Source organism: Prionailurus viverrinus, chromosome F1 (genome assembly GCF_022837055.1).
Source record: "Prionailurus viverrinus isolate Anna chromosome F1, UM_Priviv_1.0, whole genome shotgun sequence".
NCBI classification, from domain to species: domain Eukaryota; kingdom Metazoa; phylum Chordata; class Mammalia; order Carnivora; family Felidae; genus Prionailurus; species Prionailurus viverrinus.
Window position 1 is genome coordinate 8447374 of NC_062577.1, and position 17130 is coordinate 8464503.

The 17130-nt window shown below is 42.9% G+C and overlaps 1 protein-coding gene across 1 annotated transcript in view; it reads left to right on the forward strand.

Annotated features, from left to right (window-relative positions):
* Positions 1 to 14607, forward strand: part of TIPRL (TOR signaling pathway regulator) — a 32264-nt gene extending 17657 nt beyond the window's left edge. Inside the window, exons 5-7 of the mRNA XM_047839667.1 lie at positions 8111 to 8206; positions 12053 to 12115; positions 13030 to 14607. Of these exons, the coding sequence (XP_047695623.1) occupies positions 8111 to 8206; positions 12053 to 12115; positions 13030 to 13173 (303 nt within the window). The 3' untranslated portion in view covers positions 13174 to 14607. The remainder of the gene's footprint in view (positions 1 to 8110; positions 8207 to 12052; positions 12116 to 13029) is intronic.
* The last annotated feature ends 2523 nt before the right edge of the window (positions 14608 to 17130 follow it).

Sequence of the window (17130 nt, forward strand, 5' to 3'; positions counted from 1 at the left end):
TGAACACCCGGATGAGAGAGCTATAGGGGGAGGTGTGGGATGGTCCCAGGTGCAGGAGTTCTGCCCCCTTGGAGTTGGGGTGCATTACCCTCCTAGTATATAGATGTGTTCACCAACCTGGAAAGTCTCGGAACCCCATCCTACTAGGATTTTATGGAGGCTCCCTCACAAGGCATGATCAATTATTAACTCCCATTTCTGACCCCTCTCTTCTCTCTGGAAAATGAGGGGTGGAGCTGGAAATTCCAAGCTTCTAATCATGGCCTGGTCTTTCTGGGGACCAGCCCCCACCCAGGAGCCCCCCCCCCCCCCCCCCAGAATCGCCTCATTAGAACCGAAGATGTTCCTAAGTGCCCTTCTCACTTAGAAATTTATAAGGGTTTCAGAAGCCCTCTGTCAGGAACTAGAAGCAGAGACCTATATATGTATTTTCTACTATTTCACATATAGCTTATTTATATTATCTCATTTAATCCTCCAGAAAATTCTGCTCGGTGAGAGGAAACGGAGGGTCAGAGATATTAAGTAACTTCCCTAAGATCAGTCACACAGTGGATCAGTTTGTCTTTGCTCATAATCTTCTAAGATCCAGATCGTGGGAGGGAGGATTAGCCTTAGACAGGAGAGATGCTTCTGTGGCGATGGGAGGAAAGGGGAACTGCGTGTAGATAAGCTTACCTCTCGTCCAGTGATTCCCAAACCTGGAGTTTTATGAGAATTAACTAAGCAGATTAGAGATTTAGTTGTCTCTGCACTACGGGACAAAGAATATTTCTTGTCTGACCGTGGTACCCTTGCCTATCTGACTGGAAAGTTGGGTAGACGCACGTGGGGATGGAGAGAAGAGGTCAGAAAAGGCCTGAGGACGAAGTGTGATGAAATGTAGAACAAAGTGTGACAAAGTGTGACGAAGCGTGACGATCATTTCCAGAGCCCTCGCTAGGTACTTTGCACATAAAGCTCACTCGATGCCCTTCACCTGGCCTTTTTGACATAGAACTTTTTCTGATTTAAAGTCTATGTGTTTCCCAGTTGCTCTCAAATAAAATACGAACCGTCTCAGATCATTTTTAGTTTTAACAGAGCTCTCCAAGGAACTTCTAAAAATAAGTGTAAATGTTTAAGGATTACCTTATATCTTTCCTTATGGCTAGGAGTTTGACTGGGGGTATGGAATATACCGTTGACTCTCGAATAGTGAGGGAATTAGGGCAACCAGTAACCCTCTGTCCACAGTTGAAAATCGTTGTGTAACTTTTTTTTTTTATGTTTTTTTATTTTTTTGAAGGAGAGAGAGAGAGACGGAGCATGAACGGGGGAGGAACAGAGAGAGGGAGACACAGAATCTGAAACAGGCTCCAGGCTCCAAGCTGTCAGCACAGAGCCCGACGCGGGGCTCGAACTCACGGACCATGAGATCATGACCTGAGCCAAAGTCGGCCACTTAACCGACTGAGCCACCCAGGCGCCTCTCATTGTGTCACTTTTAATTCCCCAAAAACTTAACTTCTAATAGCCTACTGTTGACTGGAAGTCTTACTGATAACATTAACAGTTGATTACACATTTTTTGTATGTTATATATATTACATACCGTATTCTTACAAGAAAGTAAGCTAGAGAAAAGAATGTTATTTATTAAGAACATCATAGGGGTGCCTGGGTGGCGCAGTTGGTTAAGCGTCCGACTTCAGCCAGGTCATGATCTTGCGGTCCGTGAGTTCGAGCCCCGTGTCGGGCTCTGGGCTGATGGCTCAGAGCCTGGAGCCTGTTTCCGATTCTGTGTCTCCCTCTCTCTCTGCCCCTCCCCTGTTCATGCTCTGTCTCTCTCTGTCCCAAAAATAAATAAACGTTGAAAAAAAAAAAATTAAGAAAAAAAAAAAATTAAGAAAAAAAAAAAATTAAGAAAAAAAAAAAAAAAAGAACATCATAAAGGGGGCGCCTGGGTGGCTCAGTCTGTTGAACATCCGGCTTCGGCTCAGGTCATGATCTCATGGTCTGTGGGTTTGAGTCCCACTTGGTATTTTAATCTTGGCCAGAAAACTACTAAAAAGTTCTTACTTTAGAATTTGTGAAGCTAGTTGCTTATGAATGCTTGATTTCTTGGTTTCTTGGTTTCTATAATAATTATAAAGCACCCTGTAAAGAAATGATACTGTAATGTGGAAACTACTTACATAAACAAAGTAACTTACTTATTTAAAAAAATTTTTTTAAGTTTATTTTGAGAGAGTGCAAGCAGGGGAGGGGTAGAAAGAGAAAATCCCAAGCAGGCTCTATTCTGTCAGTGCAGAGCCTGATGTGGGGCTCGAGCTCACTCACTAGGAGATCATGACCTGAGCTGAAGTCAAGAATTGGCTGCTTAACCGACTGAGCCCCAGGCGCCCCTTTAAATTTTTTTTTAACGTCTATTTATTTTTGCAAAAGAGAGCACGAGCCGGGGGTGGCAGAGAGAGGGGGAGGAGACATAGGACCTGAAGTAGGCTCCAGGCTCTGAGCTGTCAGGACAGGGCCCGACTGCTAAGGGGCTCAAACTCAACGAACCATGAGATCATGACCTGAGCTGAAGCCAGACGCTTAACTCACTGAGCCACCCAGGAACCCCCAAAGTAACTTTAGATTCCTGTTACTGTTGGATGGAGCCTTTTAAGTTGCTTTTAACTTACTTAGTTTGTTTCAGGTTTTGAAGTATTTTTACCATCTTAAAATTTTAATTCTATACCTAGACCATTTTAATTCAAAAAATAATAATGGTTTCCTTGTGACACAGTTCCCCAGGGAGAAAGAGTGGAGCTCTGTGCACCATGAGGTTTTTCGATTTAGTTCAGTGAGTTTATTATGAGTTTTGATAATTTTGTGTGGGTGGCATTACCTATATCTAATTATGAGTTATTCTAGGAATTAATTTTTGTTTTGTGTTTCTAAGGTAGCTTCTTTCAGCTATGTTTTTAGGCTAGGATTTTGTGTTGTAATCTACTGTCCTTGGTATGATTTATAGTTTATAGGACTACTCTAAGATCTAAAGAAAAGCTATTTTCATGGTAATACGCAAGGTTTTAACTTTCAGAGAAAATACATTTCCTATCTCCCAAGTACTGGCAGTGATGTTATGTAACCAGCTAATGGTTAGTTCCATTCTTTTTTTTTTTTTTTTTAATTCATTTAATTCATTTAACATACAGTGTAGTGTTGGCTTCAGGATTAGAACCCAGTGATTCATCTCTTATATAAGACACCCAGTGCTCATCCCAGCAAGTGCCCTGCTTCACGCCCGTCACCCGTTTAACCCATCCTCCCACCCAACACCTTCCAGCAACCCTCAGTCTGTTCTCCGTATTTAAGAGTCTCTTATAGTTCGCCTCCCTCTCTGTTTTTATCTTATTTTTCCTTCCCTTCCCCTGTATTCATCTGGTGAGTTTCTCAAATTCCATATGAGGGAAATCATATGATATTTGTCTTCCTCTGGCCGACTTAATGTCACTTAGCATAATACCCTCTGGTTCCATCCGCATTGTTGCAAATGGCAAGATTTCATTCTGTTTTATCACCAACTAGTATTCCATTGTATATACCACATCTTCTTTATCCATTCATCAGTATATGGACATTTGGGCTCTTTCCATACTTTGGCTGTTGTTGATAGTGCTGCTATGAACATTGGGGTGCATGTGCCCCTTTGAATCAGCATTTTTGTATCCTTTGGATAAATTCCTAGTAGTGTAATTGCTGGGTTGTAGAGTAGTTCTATTTTTAATTTTTTGAGGAACCTCCATACTGTTTTCCAGAGTGGCTGCACAAAGTTTGCATTCCCACCAACAGTGCAAAAGGGTTCCCTTTTTCTGCATCCTCGCCAACATCTGTTGTTTCCTGAGTTGTTAATTTTAGCCGTTCTGACAGGTGTGAGGGGGTATCTCATTGTGGTTTTGATTTGTATTTCCCTGGTGATGAGTGACGTTGAGCATCTTTTCATGTGTCTGTTGGCCATCTGGATGTCTTCTTTGGAAAAGTGTCTATTCATACCTCCTGCCCGTTTCTTCACTGGACTATTTGTTTTTTTGGGTGTTGAGTTTGGTAAGTTGTTTATAGATTTTAGATACTAACCCTTTATCTGATATGCCATTTGCAAATATCTTCTCCCATTCCCTCGGTTGCCTTTTAGTTTTGTTGTTTCCTTTGCCGTGCGGAAGCTTTTTATCTCGATGAGGCCCCAATAGTTCATTTTTACTTTCCTTGCCTCTGGAGACACGTTGAGTAAGCAGTTGTGGTGGCCGAGTTCAAAGCGGTTGCTGCCTGTTTTCTCCTGTAGGATTTTGATGGCTTCCTATCTCAGATTGAGGTCTTTCATCCATTTTGAATTTCTTTTTGTGTCTCGTGTAAGAAAGTGGTCCGGTTTCCTTCTTCGGCCTGTTGCTGTCCAGGTGTTCTCCCGGCACCATTTGCTAAAGAGACTGTCTTTTTTCCATTGGGTGGTTAGTTCCACTCTGAGTAGTCAGGAGTGAATGTGGTCTACCTTCTGCTTCCATGTTTTACCTAAGAATCCAAGTATCTCATCTCTGTGGTACAAAAAATTCCACAAAGCCATTGCTGAGGTGGCTTTTGTTGAAGTAGTCTTATAGAATGGTCGTGTTTTACGGAGACAGGCTCTAAGGAACGGTTTCTTCACACCCCCTAGTTTTATAGATGAAGAAGGAGACTTTAGGTGGTTTAGGATCTTGATCTGAGTTCCTGGTTCTCAACCTACTTCCCCTCGTTGCTCCTTTTTTTTTTTTTTTTTTTCTAACCAAATACTTTTAACACCCCCTCCCTTTTACTACCGTGAAATGAATTTCATAGATACTATAACCCACCTTCTTTCCAGTAAACCAACATCGTGTCCTAATTATAAGATAAAAGAGAAATAAAAGGAAATTGATTTAGAATAAACGATGTATTTCAGTATGTACGTATTGAAATATGCATAATATGACTGCACTAAAGTCATAATGAAGCAGTCACATTTGCATATCGAATCACTGTGAATGTGACAGCTACAAGTGAAGGCTGATAGGGGTACCAGGGAGCAGCCAGTGACTCAGATAACACAATCAAGACAGCCATTGGTGATGTAATTATTCAAAAATGGTGAACAACCCTTTAGTAAAGTTCCAAATGAAATAAAGTATAGTCTTTCCTTGATTTGCAAAGTAATTGCGTGCCCGGAAAGTCAGTGTGTTTTGTATTTGTATGTAAAATGGAATTAGGTTCTAAGGTGAGGTCAGTATAAATTGTTGGCTTATTTATGGATGTATGTATTTGTTTGTGTTTATTGCTATTGTTATCTTTTTCCCCACATGAATGCCAGAGAAGATCTTTGGAAGTTTATGGATGCAGGATTGGACTTTGTCGTATAGGATGGTCCTGTGCGTTACAGAACATCTAACGTCCCTGGTCTTTAACTGCCTAATATCATTGTGACGACAAAAAACACCCTCAGAAATTTCCAAACATCCCCTGTGAGAGAACTGCCGCCTTAAAATACACAGTTAAATTGCGGAATTAGGACGAGCACTTGGGTCTTCTGACTCCTGCTCTGCCCTCTGCCATGCTGAAACGTTACTTCAGCTCGCTTCCTGTGTTGTGCCCAGTGTAACTGTCGATAACGCACTTGGAAATGTGGGGAAATGTGGCCAGTGAGTCTTTCCAGTAATTACAAAGAGCGCTGTGTCAAGTAACGCTGCTTCCCAGTCAGTTGGCTGTGACGTAGCAACTTGTCTAGGTCAGGTTCTTCCTCCAGCCCTTCTTTATTCTGGGTTTTGCTTTGAAGTCTGTTGCTGATAATCCCGCCGGAAGGCAGTGTGACTGTGGGCCTTTTCTCCGGCAAAGAGAGCTCCAGCCTCTCTTTCCTTCAGGGAGTCGCTGACGAGCACCCACCGTGTGCTCGCTACTTGTCTAGACAGCAGGGACAAAGTGATGACCAGAGCACATGTTCGCAGTTATGGAGCCTGCGGCCTAAGTGGGGGCAGATAGGCTTTACGCAAGTAAACACGTGAACGGCTGTAGTTACAAATCTTTTCGTTTATAAGGGAATCGAGAGAGAATAACAGAAGCCTGTGGTCATAGAATGGTAGGAGAAGCGTCTGTGTACAAGTGATATTTACACCGAGATCTGAGACCAGTAGGCATTCGGTCAGGGAACAGGGCTCGTAAAGGTTCTAGGGCAGGAGAGCTTGGCCTGTGGCCGGTGACTCTCTAGGTAGTAAAGCCGCTGTTGTTAGTGGGTTATCGTGTTAATTTCTTCGCTCTTCATTAATGTTGCCCTGTGCTTCTACAACTCACTCAGTTCCCTGCGTGTATCTTCTATTCTGTGCCTCAGTACTTGTTATACATGCTGTTTCCTCTTTTTGGAAAAAAAAAAAGGAGCTCGCCCCCAGCTCTTCTTTCCGTGGTCAGCTTTCCGTTGTCTTCTCTAACTTTCTTCAGCCAACTTCGGGACCTTCTCTGAGTGCTTATTGAACCTTGTGCATACCTCTGTTACTATATCTGCCACATCATTTTTTTTTTCTCTGTTTCCCTCTTTGATAAACTTCTTGACCACTGGGATTGTATCTTTTTATATAAATCCAAGATCTACTTATAGTTAGAACTGGACACTTAGTAGACGACGAGTGTTTATTTAGTAAATGGTGAAGCTTTTTTCTTTTTTTTTTTTTTTTAAGAAATGGTCTATATTTTATTTTATTTTAAGAAATGGTCTTGGGGCGCCTGGGTGGCACAGTCGGTTAAGCGTCCGACTTCAGCCAGGTCACGATCTCGCGGTCTGTGAGTTCGAGCCCCGCGTCGGGCTCTGGGCTGATGGCTCGGAGCCTGGAGCCTGTTTCCGATTCTGTGTCTCCCTCTCTCTCTGCCCCTCCCCCGTTCATGCTCTGTCTCTCTCTGTCCCAAAAATAAATTAAAAAAAAAAAAGTTGAAAAAAAAAGAAATGGTCTTTATTTTGTTTTGTTTTGTTTTGTTTTATTTTATTTTATTTTATTTTACTTTACTTTACTTTTTACTTTACTTTACTTTACTTTATTTTATTTTATTTTATTTTATTTTATTTTATTTTATTTTATTTTATCTTATGTAATCTCTACCCCCAATGTGGGGCTTGAACTCATGACCCCAAGATCAAGAATCATATACTTTACCAACTAAGACAGCCAAGTGCCCACAGGCATATTCCTTTTAAAGATCTAAAGGCCCCACAATATCCAACCCCTCCCTCCCTGCCACCAGGACCCACCTTCTTACTCTCTCACTGTCTCTGTCTTTTTTCTCTGGTTTACGCTTGGAAAACAGAAATGTGTAGATGTGACATAGATGAAAGATGCCAAGAACATGTTATAATGATCTGATAAACCAGTCTTCGGCATTATGAAATAATACTTAATGGATTGCACTGAATTAGAGCATTTCGTTTAAGTTCTCGCCTTTATTTAATGTGAAGTGAGTAGAGATGAGTAACAACAAAGAAATAGGTTATTCTTTCCTTTTGGTATTACTGGTGTTGACATTAATGGTAAGTACTGTCAGTTTAAAAAAATTTTTTTTCAATGTTTACTTATTTTTGAGAGAGAGCGACAGAGTGCGAGTAGGGAAGGGGCAGAGAGAGAGGGAGACACAGAATTCAGGCTCCAGGCTCTGAGCTGTCAGCACAGGGCCCTACGCGGGGCTCGAACCCACGAACCGTGGGATCATGTCCTGGGCCGAAGTCGGACGCCCAACCGACTGAGCCACCCAGGCGCCCCAAGTACTGTCAGTTTTTAAAGTGAACATTATAATTTTCATATTACTTAGTTAAGTGTTAAGTCTTTTTAACCTCAATTATCTTTTGACCTAAAAAATATTTTTCTATTGTAGGAAACTGAAGCCAGGATATGTAGAATAGAATAGAATAGAATAGAATAGAATAGAATAGAATAGAATAGAATAGGAGTAAGTTGGTGCTATGACAAAGAACCTTTAGTTCAGAGATTTCTGTATACTGCTAATTCAGCTTTTCTCTGATGCCTTTTAAAAAAATTTATTTTCTCAGCAAAGTAATAGCTTTTAGTTTTCATTAAAATATTAACGTACTATTTTTTTTTTTCAGAGAGTAATGCCTTCTAGTTTTTTCCTGCTGTTGCGATTTTTCTTGAGAATCGATGGAGTGCTTATCAGAATGAATGACACAAGACTTTACCATGAGGTATCTCTTCTTATTTAATGAATGTACTAGTTGATATTGGGCTCGTTCGTGTTCTTTCACTGTCTGTCTGAGAATTTGAAATGAAATAATGCTTTACAATTTATGGCAGTCCTTCTAACCTTGAAGATTGGGTGTTCTACATTCACTATTGACCGCATCACATCTTCCTTTCTGAAAGTTCTGGTAGCTGAAAGTGTTTTCTGAAAGACACTCCCCAGTGTTCCTCCCCAGTAGAGGATGTCTGATGCCTTTTTAAAAACTTCATGTGGGGGCGCCTGGGTGGCGCAGTCGGTTAAGCGTCCGACTTCAGCCAGGTCACGATCTCGCGGTCTGTGAGTTCGAACCCCACGTCAGGCTCTGGGCTGATGGCTCAGAGCCTGGAGCCTGTTTCCGATTCTGTGTCTCCCTCTGCCTCTGCCCCTCCCCCGTTCATGCTCTGTCTCTCTCTGTCCCAAAAATAAATAAACGTTGAAAAAAAAAAAAAAACTTCATGTGTACTTAAGCTGTGTTTAAGAAACCTGTCCTGGGGTGCCTGGGTGACTCAGTTAAGCATCCAGGTCTTGATCTGGGCTCAGGTCATTATCTCAAGGTTCGTGAGATCAAGCCCTGCATTGGGCTCTGGCTGACACTGCAAACTCTGCTTGGGATTCTCTTTCTCTCTCTCTGCCCCTCCCCTGCTCGCCCTCTCTCTCAAAATAAACTTAAAAAAAACAAAAACAAAAAACAAAAAACCTGTCCCTTAACTCTTCCCTTTGTGTATCATATGTATTGTTTATATAATGTCTTGATATTAAAAATACCAATCACGAGGGGGCACCTGGGTGGTTCATTTAGTCAAGCGTCTGACTTTTGATTTCAGCTCAGGTCACGATCTCGCGGTTTGTGGGATCGAGCCCCTCGTCCAGCTCTGTGCAGACAGCACAGAACATGTTTGGAATTCTCTCTCTCCCTCTCTCTCTGCCCCTTCCCCGATCATGGTCTCTCTCTCAAATAAACTTAAAACATGGGGCGCCTGGGTGGCGCAGTCGGTTAAGCGTCCGACTTCAGCCAGGTCACGATCTCGCGGTCCGTGAGTTCGAGCCCTGCACCAGGCTCTATTATACATATATATAATGTATATATACACACACGTATGTGTATATATAAATGTATATACACATACATATATATGAATGTTTATGGCAATGCTATTGTTTATAATAGCAAAACGGAGAGAAGGAGCTTAATGCCCACTGAATGGGCACTGATTTAAATTGTTTAATTTATATCCATATAGTAGAAAAGTATACATCCATTAAAATGAATGGTAGAGTTGTATTTAACTGATACGTAAAGATCTGCATCTCAGTGTTGAATTTTAAACATTTGTTCATTTATTTTTGAGAGTGCACATGCATGCACGAGCTGGGGAGTGACAGAGGGAAAGAGAGAATCCCGAGCAGGTTCCGTTGTGGGGCTGGTCTCACAACCCTGGGATCATGACCTGAGTCAAAATCCAAGAATTCGACACTTAACCAGCTGAACCAGCTAGGCGCCCCTCAGTGTTGAATTTTAAAAAGCAAGTATGGGGGCACCTGGGTGGCTCGGTTGGTTGAGGGTCCCACCTCGGCTCAGCTTGTGATCTCGTGGTTTGTGAGTTCAAGCCCTGCATCAGTCTGGCTGCTGTCAGCACGGAGCCTGCTTCCGATCCTCTGTCCCCCTCTCTCTCTGCCCGTTCCCCACTTGTGCTCTCTCTCAAAAATAAATAAACATTAAAAATTTTTAAAAGAAGAAAGCAAGTATGAATCTATGTAAGATTTTGTGTAGAGATTTCTAAGTTAAAGATAGTATTATCTATAGAAGCTGTACTTATATATTATACTTTTATATCATCTAATTTTTCTTTCCTTAAGCATTAATGTGTTTTTATTGATAGAAAAGAATAAAAGTTGGGGTGCTTGGGTGGCTCAGTTGAGCCTCTTGATTTCAGCTTCAGGTCATGATCCCAGGGTCGTGGGATTGAGCCCCATGTCAGGCTCTGCACTTGAGTGTGGAGCCTGCTTGAAATTCTCTCTTTCTCCCTCCGCCCCAGGCCCCGGCTTGCACTCTCTCTCTCAAATTAAAAAAAGGATAAAACTTTAAGGGAGTTTAATCTTATGTGATTTTTCTTTTATTGAATAACGTTTCACCAAAAAACAAATTGTAGGGGCGCCTGGGTGGCGCAGTCGGTTAAGCGTCCGACTTCAGCCAGGTCACGATCTCACGGTCCGTGAGTTCGAGCCCCGTGTCAGGCTCTGGGCTGAGGGCTCAGAGGCTGGAGCCTGTTTCCGATTCTGTGTCTCCCTCTCTCTCTGCCCCTCCCCCGTTCATGCTCTGTCCCTCTCTGTCCCAAAAATAAATAAAAACGTTGAAAAAAAAAAAAAAACAAATTGTAATACATTGCTTTTTAAAACCTAATTTTATTTAAAAAAAATTTTTTAATGTTTATTTTTGAGAGAGAGACAGAGTGCAAGCAGGGGAGGGGCAGAGAGAGAGAGAGAGAGAGAGAGACATAGAATCTGTAGCAGGCTGCAGGCTCTCAGCTGTCAGCACAGAGCTCAACGCCGGGGCTCGAACTCACAAATTGTGAGATCATGACCTGAGTCAAAGTCAGATGCTTAACTGAGCCACCAGGCACCCCTCTAACACCTAATTTTAAACAGTTGTAAATGGAGGGTGCCTGGCTGGCTCAGTCAGTAGAGCATAGGACTCTTAATCTCAGGGTCGTGAGTTCAAGCCCCATATTGGGCATGGCGACTACTTAAATACGTAAGTAAAAAGTCATAAATGGGAAAAATTGAAGTACCAAAAACTTGCTTTATTTATTTTATTTATTTATTTATTTTTTTTTTTTTTTAATTTTTTTTTCAACGTTTATTTATTTTTGGGACAGAGAGAGACAGAGCATGAACGGGGGAGGGGCAGAGAGAGAGGGAGACACAGAATCGGAAGCAGGCTCCAGGCTCTGAGCCATCAGCCCAGAGCCTGATGCGGGGCTCGAACTCACGGACCGCGAGATCGTGACCTGGCTGAAGTCGGACGCTTAACTGACTGCGCCACCCAGGCGCCCCTAAACTTGCTTTATTTTTTATTTTTTATTTTTCATAGATTTTTTTTTATAAATTTTTTTTTCAACATTTATTTATTTTTGGGACAGAGAGAGACACAGCATGAACAGGGGTGGGGCAGAGAGAGAGGGAGACACAGATACGGAAACAGGCTCCAGGCTCTGAGCCATCAGCCCAGAGCCTGACGCGGGGCTCGAACTCCCGGACCGCGAGATCGTGACCTGGCTGAAGTCGAACGCTCAACCGACTGCGCCACCCAGGCGCCCCTAAACTTGCTTCATTAAATAAGCAATTTGACAAGAATTTTGTGGAAATAGGAGGGAATAAAATTTGGTAAAGCTTTCTTTTGTTTTGTTTTGTTTTGTTTTTTTAAGCATAAGAGTAGCCTGGTTATGTAAGTAGATACTATAGCTTAAGGAAAAGGTATAGTTCCAAACATGCGATAATATTAAAATCTCTTGCATATCTCATTTGTAAATATACATACTTCCTTTCATAGTAAAACTTTGGCTGTGTTTCTCTTAGTTGGTAATTATCAAATCTGTTTACATATGCTATCACTGTGATTTATAGAGATGGGAATCAATAATTCCGAATTCTTGGTGAGATTAGCTATCTCGTTGCAGAATAAGATATTCTTATCAGACTTTATGCTGCTTTTGCAACCTGTTCTGTTGTCATAGGTGGTTGTGCTTAATAGAAACTATTTTGTAACAATAGAAATATTTATTGCAGCCTTTTTTTTTATCTTTCCACATAGGCGGACAAGACCTACATGTTACGAGAATATACATCACGAGAGAGCAAAATTGCTAATTTAATGGTACGGTGTTTAAATACCAGTTTCTAGAAGTCGACTTTTAATGTTTCATTTTGTATATTTCCAGCCACATCTGCCTCCCTAGATCTAGCGATTCGCCCAGTAAGCCCACCTATAAGATAAAGCCTCCTGGAGCGTAACTTCTCTGAATTCACCCCAGATACCAGGACAGGGTTGTTATGGGTAGCAGCACCATCATCCAATCTAATTTCCACTTTTTATGGTGGAAAAACAGACCCAGAGTTGGTTGGCGGTGGGTCTGGTGCTGGCGCCAATTGGATGTTCATTCCACTTAGCGCCTCGTCCCCCCGTAACTTCTTTCTACCCAGTCTGCTTTTCTGATTTTTTTCTTAAAGTGTGGTAATTCTGTACCGTAACTTGTTTTCACCTAACGTCCTTTATTTTCTTGCCCCTCTGGGACTTGTAAAGGGCTTCTCCAAGTCTGTAGGATTCTGTAATGGGTTGTTTCCCAGGTGCCGCCTTTCTGCCAACTTGTTATTCTTTTTCACGCCTAGCGCTTGTTTCCTTCTGGGGGGAGCACGTTCGTGGGTTAGAAAAGTTACTTAAGAGTCTGGCGTGGACCCCATACGGGGCTCTACCCGAAGGCTAGTGCTTTCAAGGTACAAAAGCAGCAGGGAAAGGGGATTGGATTAAGATGTATTAAATTCTTAATACATCTGTGGGAGCGGTATAAATAATATATCCCTGTGAGCTTTGAGGAAGTCATTCGGTAACAGGGCTGAATGATCCAGTAACGAGATACCCGTTCTCATTAGAAACACCTATACATCCTCATAGACGTCGATTGCCACTCATTTTAGAATTGGCATGCTTTATGCATGCTTGAACCAAAGCATTTCCAAAAAGTATCCGTGCAGTGACTGAATGTATACTAATACGATTTATGTATCTCCCAGCACGTTTCACCTTCCCTCTTCACGGAACCCAACGAAATATCACAGTATTTGCCAATAAAGGAGGCGGTTTGTGAGAAGCTACTGTTCCCGGAAAGAATTGATCCTAAGCCTGCAGAATCACCAGAAAGTACACCTGTGGAATAGAATGTGCCACACAACGTCTACTCACCATGGAATCTGACTGGAGACCTTAGCTCCTTGGAGGGGGTATTTTTATTATGAGAATTAATCGCCTTGTCTATGTGCAGATTTTCTGTAGCCTTAAAGGAAAAAAAAAAAAAGTAAATACAGGATTGTTGCAGGCAGGTTCCACTCAACTGCTACTTGTATTGTCTATCTGCAGAGTCCTATCCCAGATTTTTATTTTCTGGAGCCAAATTTGGATTTCTAAATTGTTACCAAGTAGGATCTCACGAGTCTCGATGTGTGTATGTCTCGTGAGCAGTGGGCATAATCCGCATCCGTCACGGAACACGGTCTTCTCCCAGGAGGAGGTTCGTGGAAATCACGGAACCGCAGCACCTTGTGACTTTCACGGGATTCCTGACCGCGCATGTTGATGTACTAGCTCTTTACTTTGGGCTTTTTGATGTTTATTCGTACTTCTGGAGAGTCGTGAGTTGCCTTTTAGGAAAATCAGTGTCAGACTTTCATGATCTTTACCCACAGATTAAAAAAAAAAATCTCTCCCCTCTACGTTTAAATTGACTTTTGACGTCTTAGAGAAGATTTCAGACCCAGAACTGAGTAACCTAGGGTTTCGGCGAACTAGGGTGTTCTGTCCATGGAAACACCTGAGCGAGGTGTGCCTCTCCCAGGCAGGCTCCCAGAACTGTCCCTCCTCCGTCCGTAGGTGCTTTTTCTTATGTGTGGTTCTACTTGTACTTGACGTTTTTTACTTCCTTTTCCATGCAACCGTGGAATGAATAAATCCATTGAATATTGAATTTGTATTACCGTCTAGCTAATTTTGTTAGCTAAATTTTGTCAGAAGTGATTTGGTATTCGTTTGCCTTCTGCATCACCTGCAGGGTATAGGAAATCGGGATTTTGTTGGCTTCAAGAAAATACATGGCATGTTCACTGTATATTAAATATACCTGTATTTAATGTTTTCTCTTAGGACAGAAAAGTGTATATATTGTACTCAGCTTTCTGTTGTATTTTATTTGCCATGCAGATTTGAACAGAATAAACTCTTTATTCATACAAGATACAAGAAATGAAAACTCAATATTCATTCGTTGAAGTTTCGGGGCAACGTCATTATATACGTGCTGACCTTGAATCAGATGTCTTTGTCTTTGAGTCAGGGTTAGGTTACTTATTTTGAGACTCCATTGTTGAAAATTGTGAGGAATGAAAAGAATTGACTTTTTTTTTTTTTTTTTTTTTTAAACAGAGGGTGGAAAGCTGATAGGATGAGGGCACTTCTGGAAGCTCCTTTAGTTCATCCCTGTGGACAGTACCCAGAAAAACCTGTATTTGCCCATTGCTAAATAAGACGTATGCCATTTTATATTTATTTGTTCCAAGTGTCTTTTTGTAAGAAAAGAATAAACAATAAGGAATTACTGATCTATGTTTTTTGCTAGTTCATTTATTTCAGTTGTTCCCGAAGCTTCATGAAAGAAGGGTTTGGTATCCTTGTCTCATTTGTGCTTTGTTTTGAACTTGGTCAGCATCACAGCCAGATTCTCTGGGCAGATGATAAATGAAAATCTAGCAGATAGTTCAGAATATAATCTCCCAGTTTAGCTTTTGGGCCCTCGTTCTTCCTCTTCCTCGGCCCTCCCCTGCCCCCCGGTACTTCTGTGGATGTTTTAATCAGCCAGTGTTTGCTGTATGGTGGGCTAATGATTTTTGAAAAAAGAAATAATCTGTCATAAGTATCATTTTGTTTAGTTTTAAGGGCTTTGTGTGCAATGTGGCACTCGGTGCGAGGGATTACGATCATGAAGAGACAGAGTGTATGTTTTCACGGTCTTTTTTTTTTTTTTCAACGTTTATTTATTTTTGGGACAGAGAGAGACAGAGCATGAACGGGGGAGGGGCAGAGAGAGAGGGAGACACAGAATCGGAAACAGGCTCCAGGCTCCGAGCCATCAGCCCAGAGCCTGACGCGGGGCTCGAACTCACGGACCGCGAGATCGTGACCTGGCTGAAGTCGGACGCTTAACCGACTGCGCCACCCAGGCGCCCCTGTTTTCACGGTCTTAAAGTTAAGTGGGGGAAACAAAACAAAAATAATTACAAATTTACAAATTTTAATAAGTATAATGATGGAAATAATAACTGGTTTCAGACAATAACAAAATCCCCGTTAGTTGAGGTAGTCCGTTCTGCTTCTGAACAGGGTGTAGAAAGTCTCGAGACTGTAACCTCATAAGGAAAAACTTCTGGATAATCTACAAAATTCCAGCTTTCCTTGAGCGTGTCAGAGAGCTGAAGTTGGGAGACGGAGCACACAATCCCGGGGAGTGATCAGCGCTCCAACAGGAGATGGGATATGCACCCATTTCCTTCTAGAAAGAGTGCTCAAGAAAGAAGTGGCCACTGTATGAGCAGCTAAAGATAATCTAGAATGTTAAATTCTTAAAGGAGTTTAAGAATTTGGCATAGCTGAGAGTTTCAAATCGGGGGACTTGATCTTTCCAGTGGTCTATACCAAGTGTTCACAAGAAACACTGGGGCAGGCTGGAGACCAGAAAGCCCCGCCTTGTCGCTGGTTCAAGCATTCGGGATGTAATTGGCTACTGCTGAGGGATAGGTAGGTATGAAACCCTGCCCACTTCCCCAGACCTGTTTCCAGAAGATGCAAAAGCTTTAGGCTGCTGAGGGAGGCACAGCAAATCCTATCACCCCTGGGGCTCAGGCAAAAATCCATCATCTCTCGGGGCACCTGGGTGGCGCAGTCGGTTAAGCGTCCGACTTCAGCCAGGTCACGATCTCGCGGTCCGTGAGTTCGAGCCCCACGTCGGGCTCTGGGCTGATGGCTCAGAACCTGGAGCCTGTTTCCGATTCTGTGTCTCCCTCTCTCTCTGCCCCTCCGCCGTTCATGCTCTGTCTCTCTCTGTCCCAAAAATAAATAAACGTTGAAAAAAAAAATTTTTTTTTAAATTAAAAAAAAATCCATCATCTCTAGGGGAGGAATAAAGACAAAACCCATTTGCCCGTGCGCCCACGGAATTTCATGCCCACCTCCCCATGGTAGCGGGTCATGTTATCCATGTAGGATCCCGGGCCCAGGTTTTTCTGTCCCTCCTCTGACCTTGGAGGATATTGGCTTGTACTCCTTCTCGGCGGTAATGGTTCTTTGCCTGTGTCCAAAGGCAGAACACCTCGTTCTTCCTCTTCCTCGGCCCTCCCCTGCCCCCCGGTACTTCTGTGGATGTTTTAATCAGCCAGTGTTTGCTGTATGGTGGGCGCCCCCGACCTCATTGCTGTGGTCCTGTTGGGGTTCTTCAGAGAAACAGAACCAATAGGATGGGCAGATACGTGTGCGTGTGTCTGTCTCCATAGATTCCGCGAGGTCCCAAGAGCTTTAGTGGGCAAGCTGGAGACCCAGGAGGGCCAATGGCGTGACTTCTGGTCTGAAAGCCGGCAGGCTTGGGAAAGCCTTGAGATCCAAGAAGAGCCACTGTTTTTCAGCTTAAGTACAAAAGTCGGAGAAGACCTTTGTTCCGGCTCAACAGGCAGGAGGAGTTCACTCCCCAGCAGCGTTTGGTTCTCTTCAGGTCTTCAGACGGTTGGGTGAGGCCCATCCACAGGAAGGAGGCCCACCGGCTGCACCGGGCAGCCCCCTCAGATGTTCCTCTCTTTGGGGGGCCCTGGGCGGCTCGGTCTGACTCTTGGTTTCGGCCCAGGTCGCGACCTCACCGGTTAGGAGTTCGAGCCCCGTGTCAAGCTCCGGGCTCGCAGTGCAGAGCCTGCTTGGGATTCTCTCTCTCCTTCTGTCTCTGCCCCTCCCCCACTCGCTCTCTCTGTCTCTCTCTCTTTCTCTCAAAAATAAACTTAAAAAACCGCTAATCGCTTTCAGAAACACCGCCACAGACACACCCAGGATAACGTCTGACCCAGCTGACCCAATGCCTGCCTGGG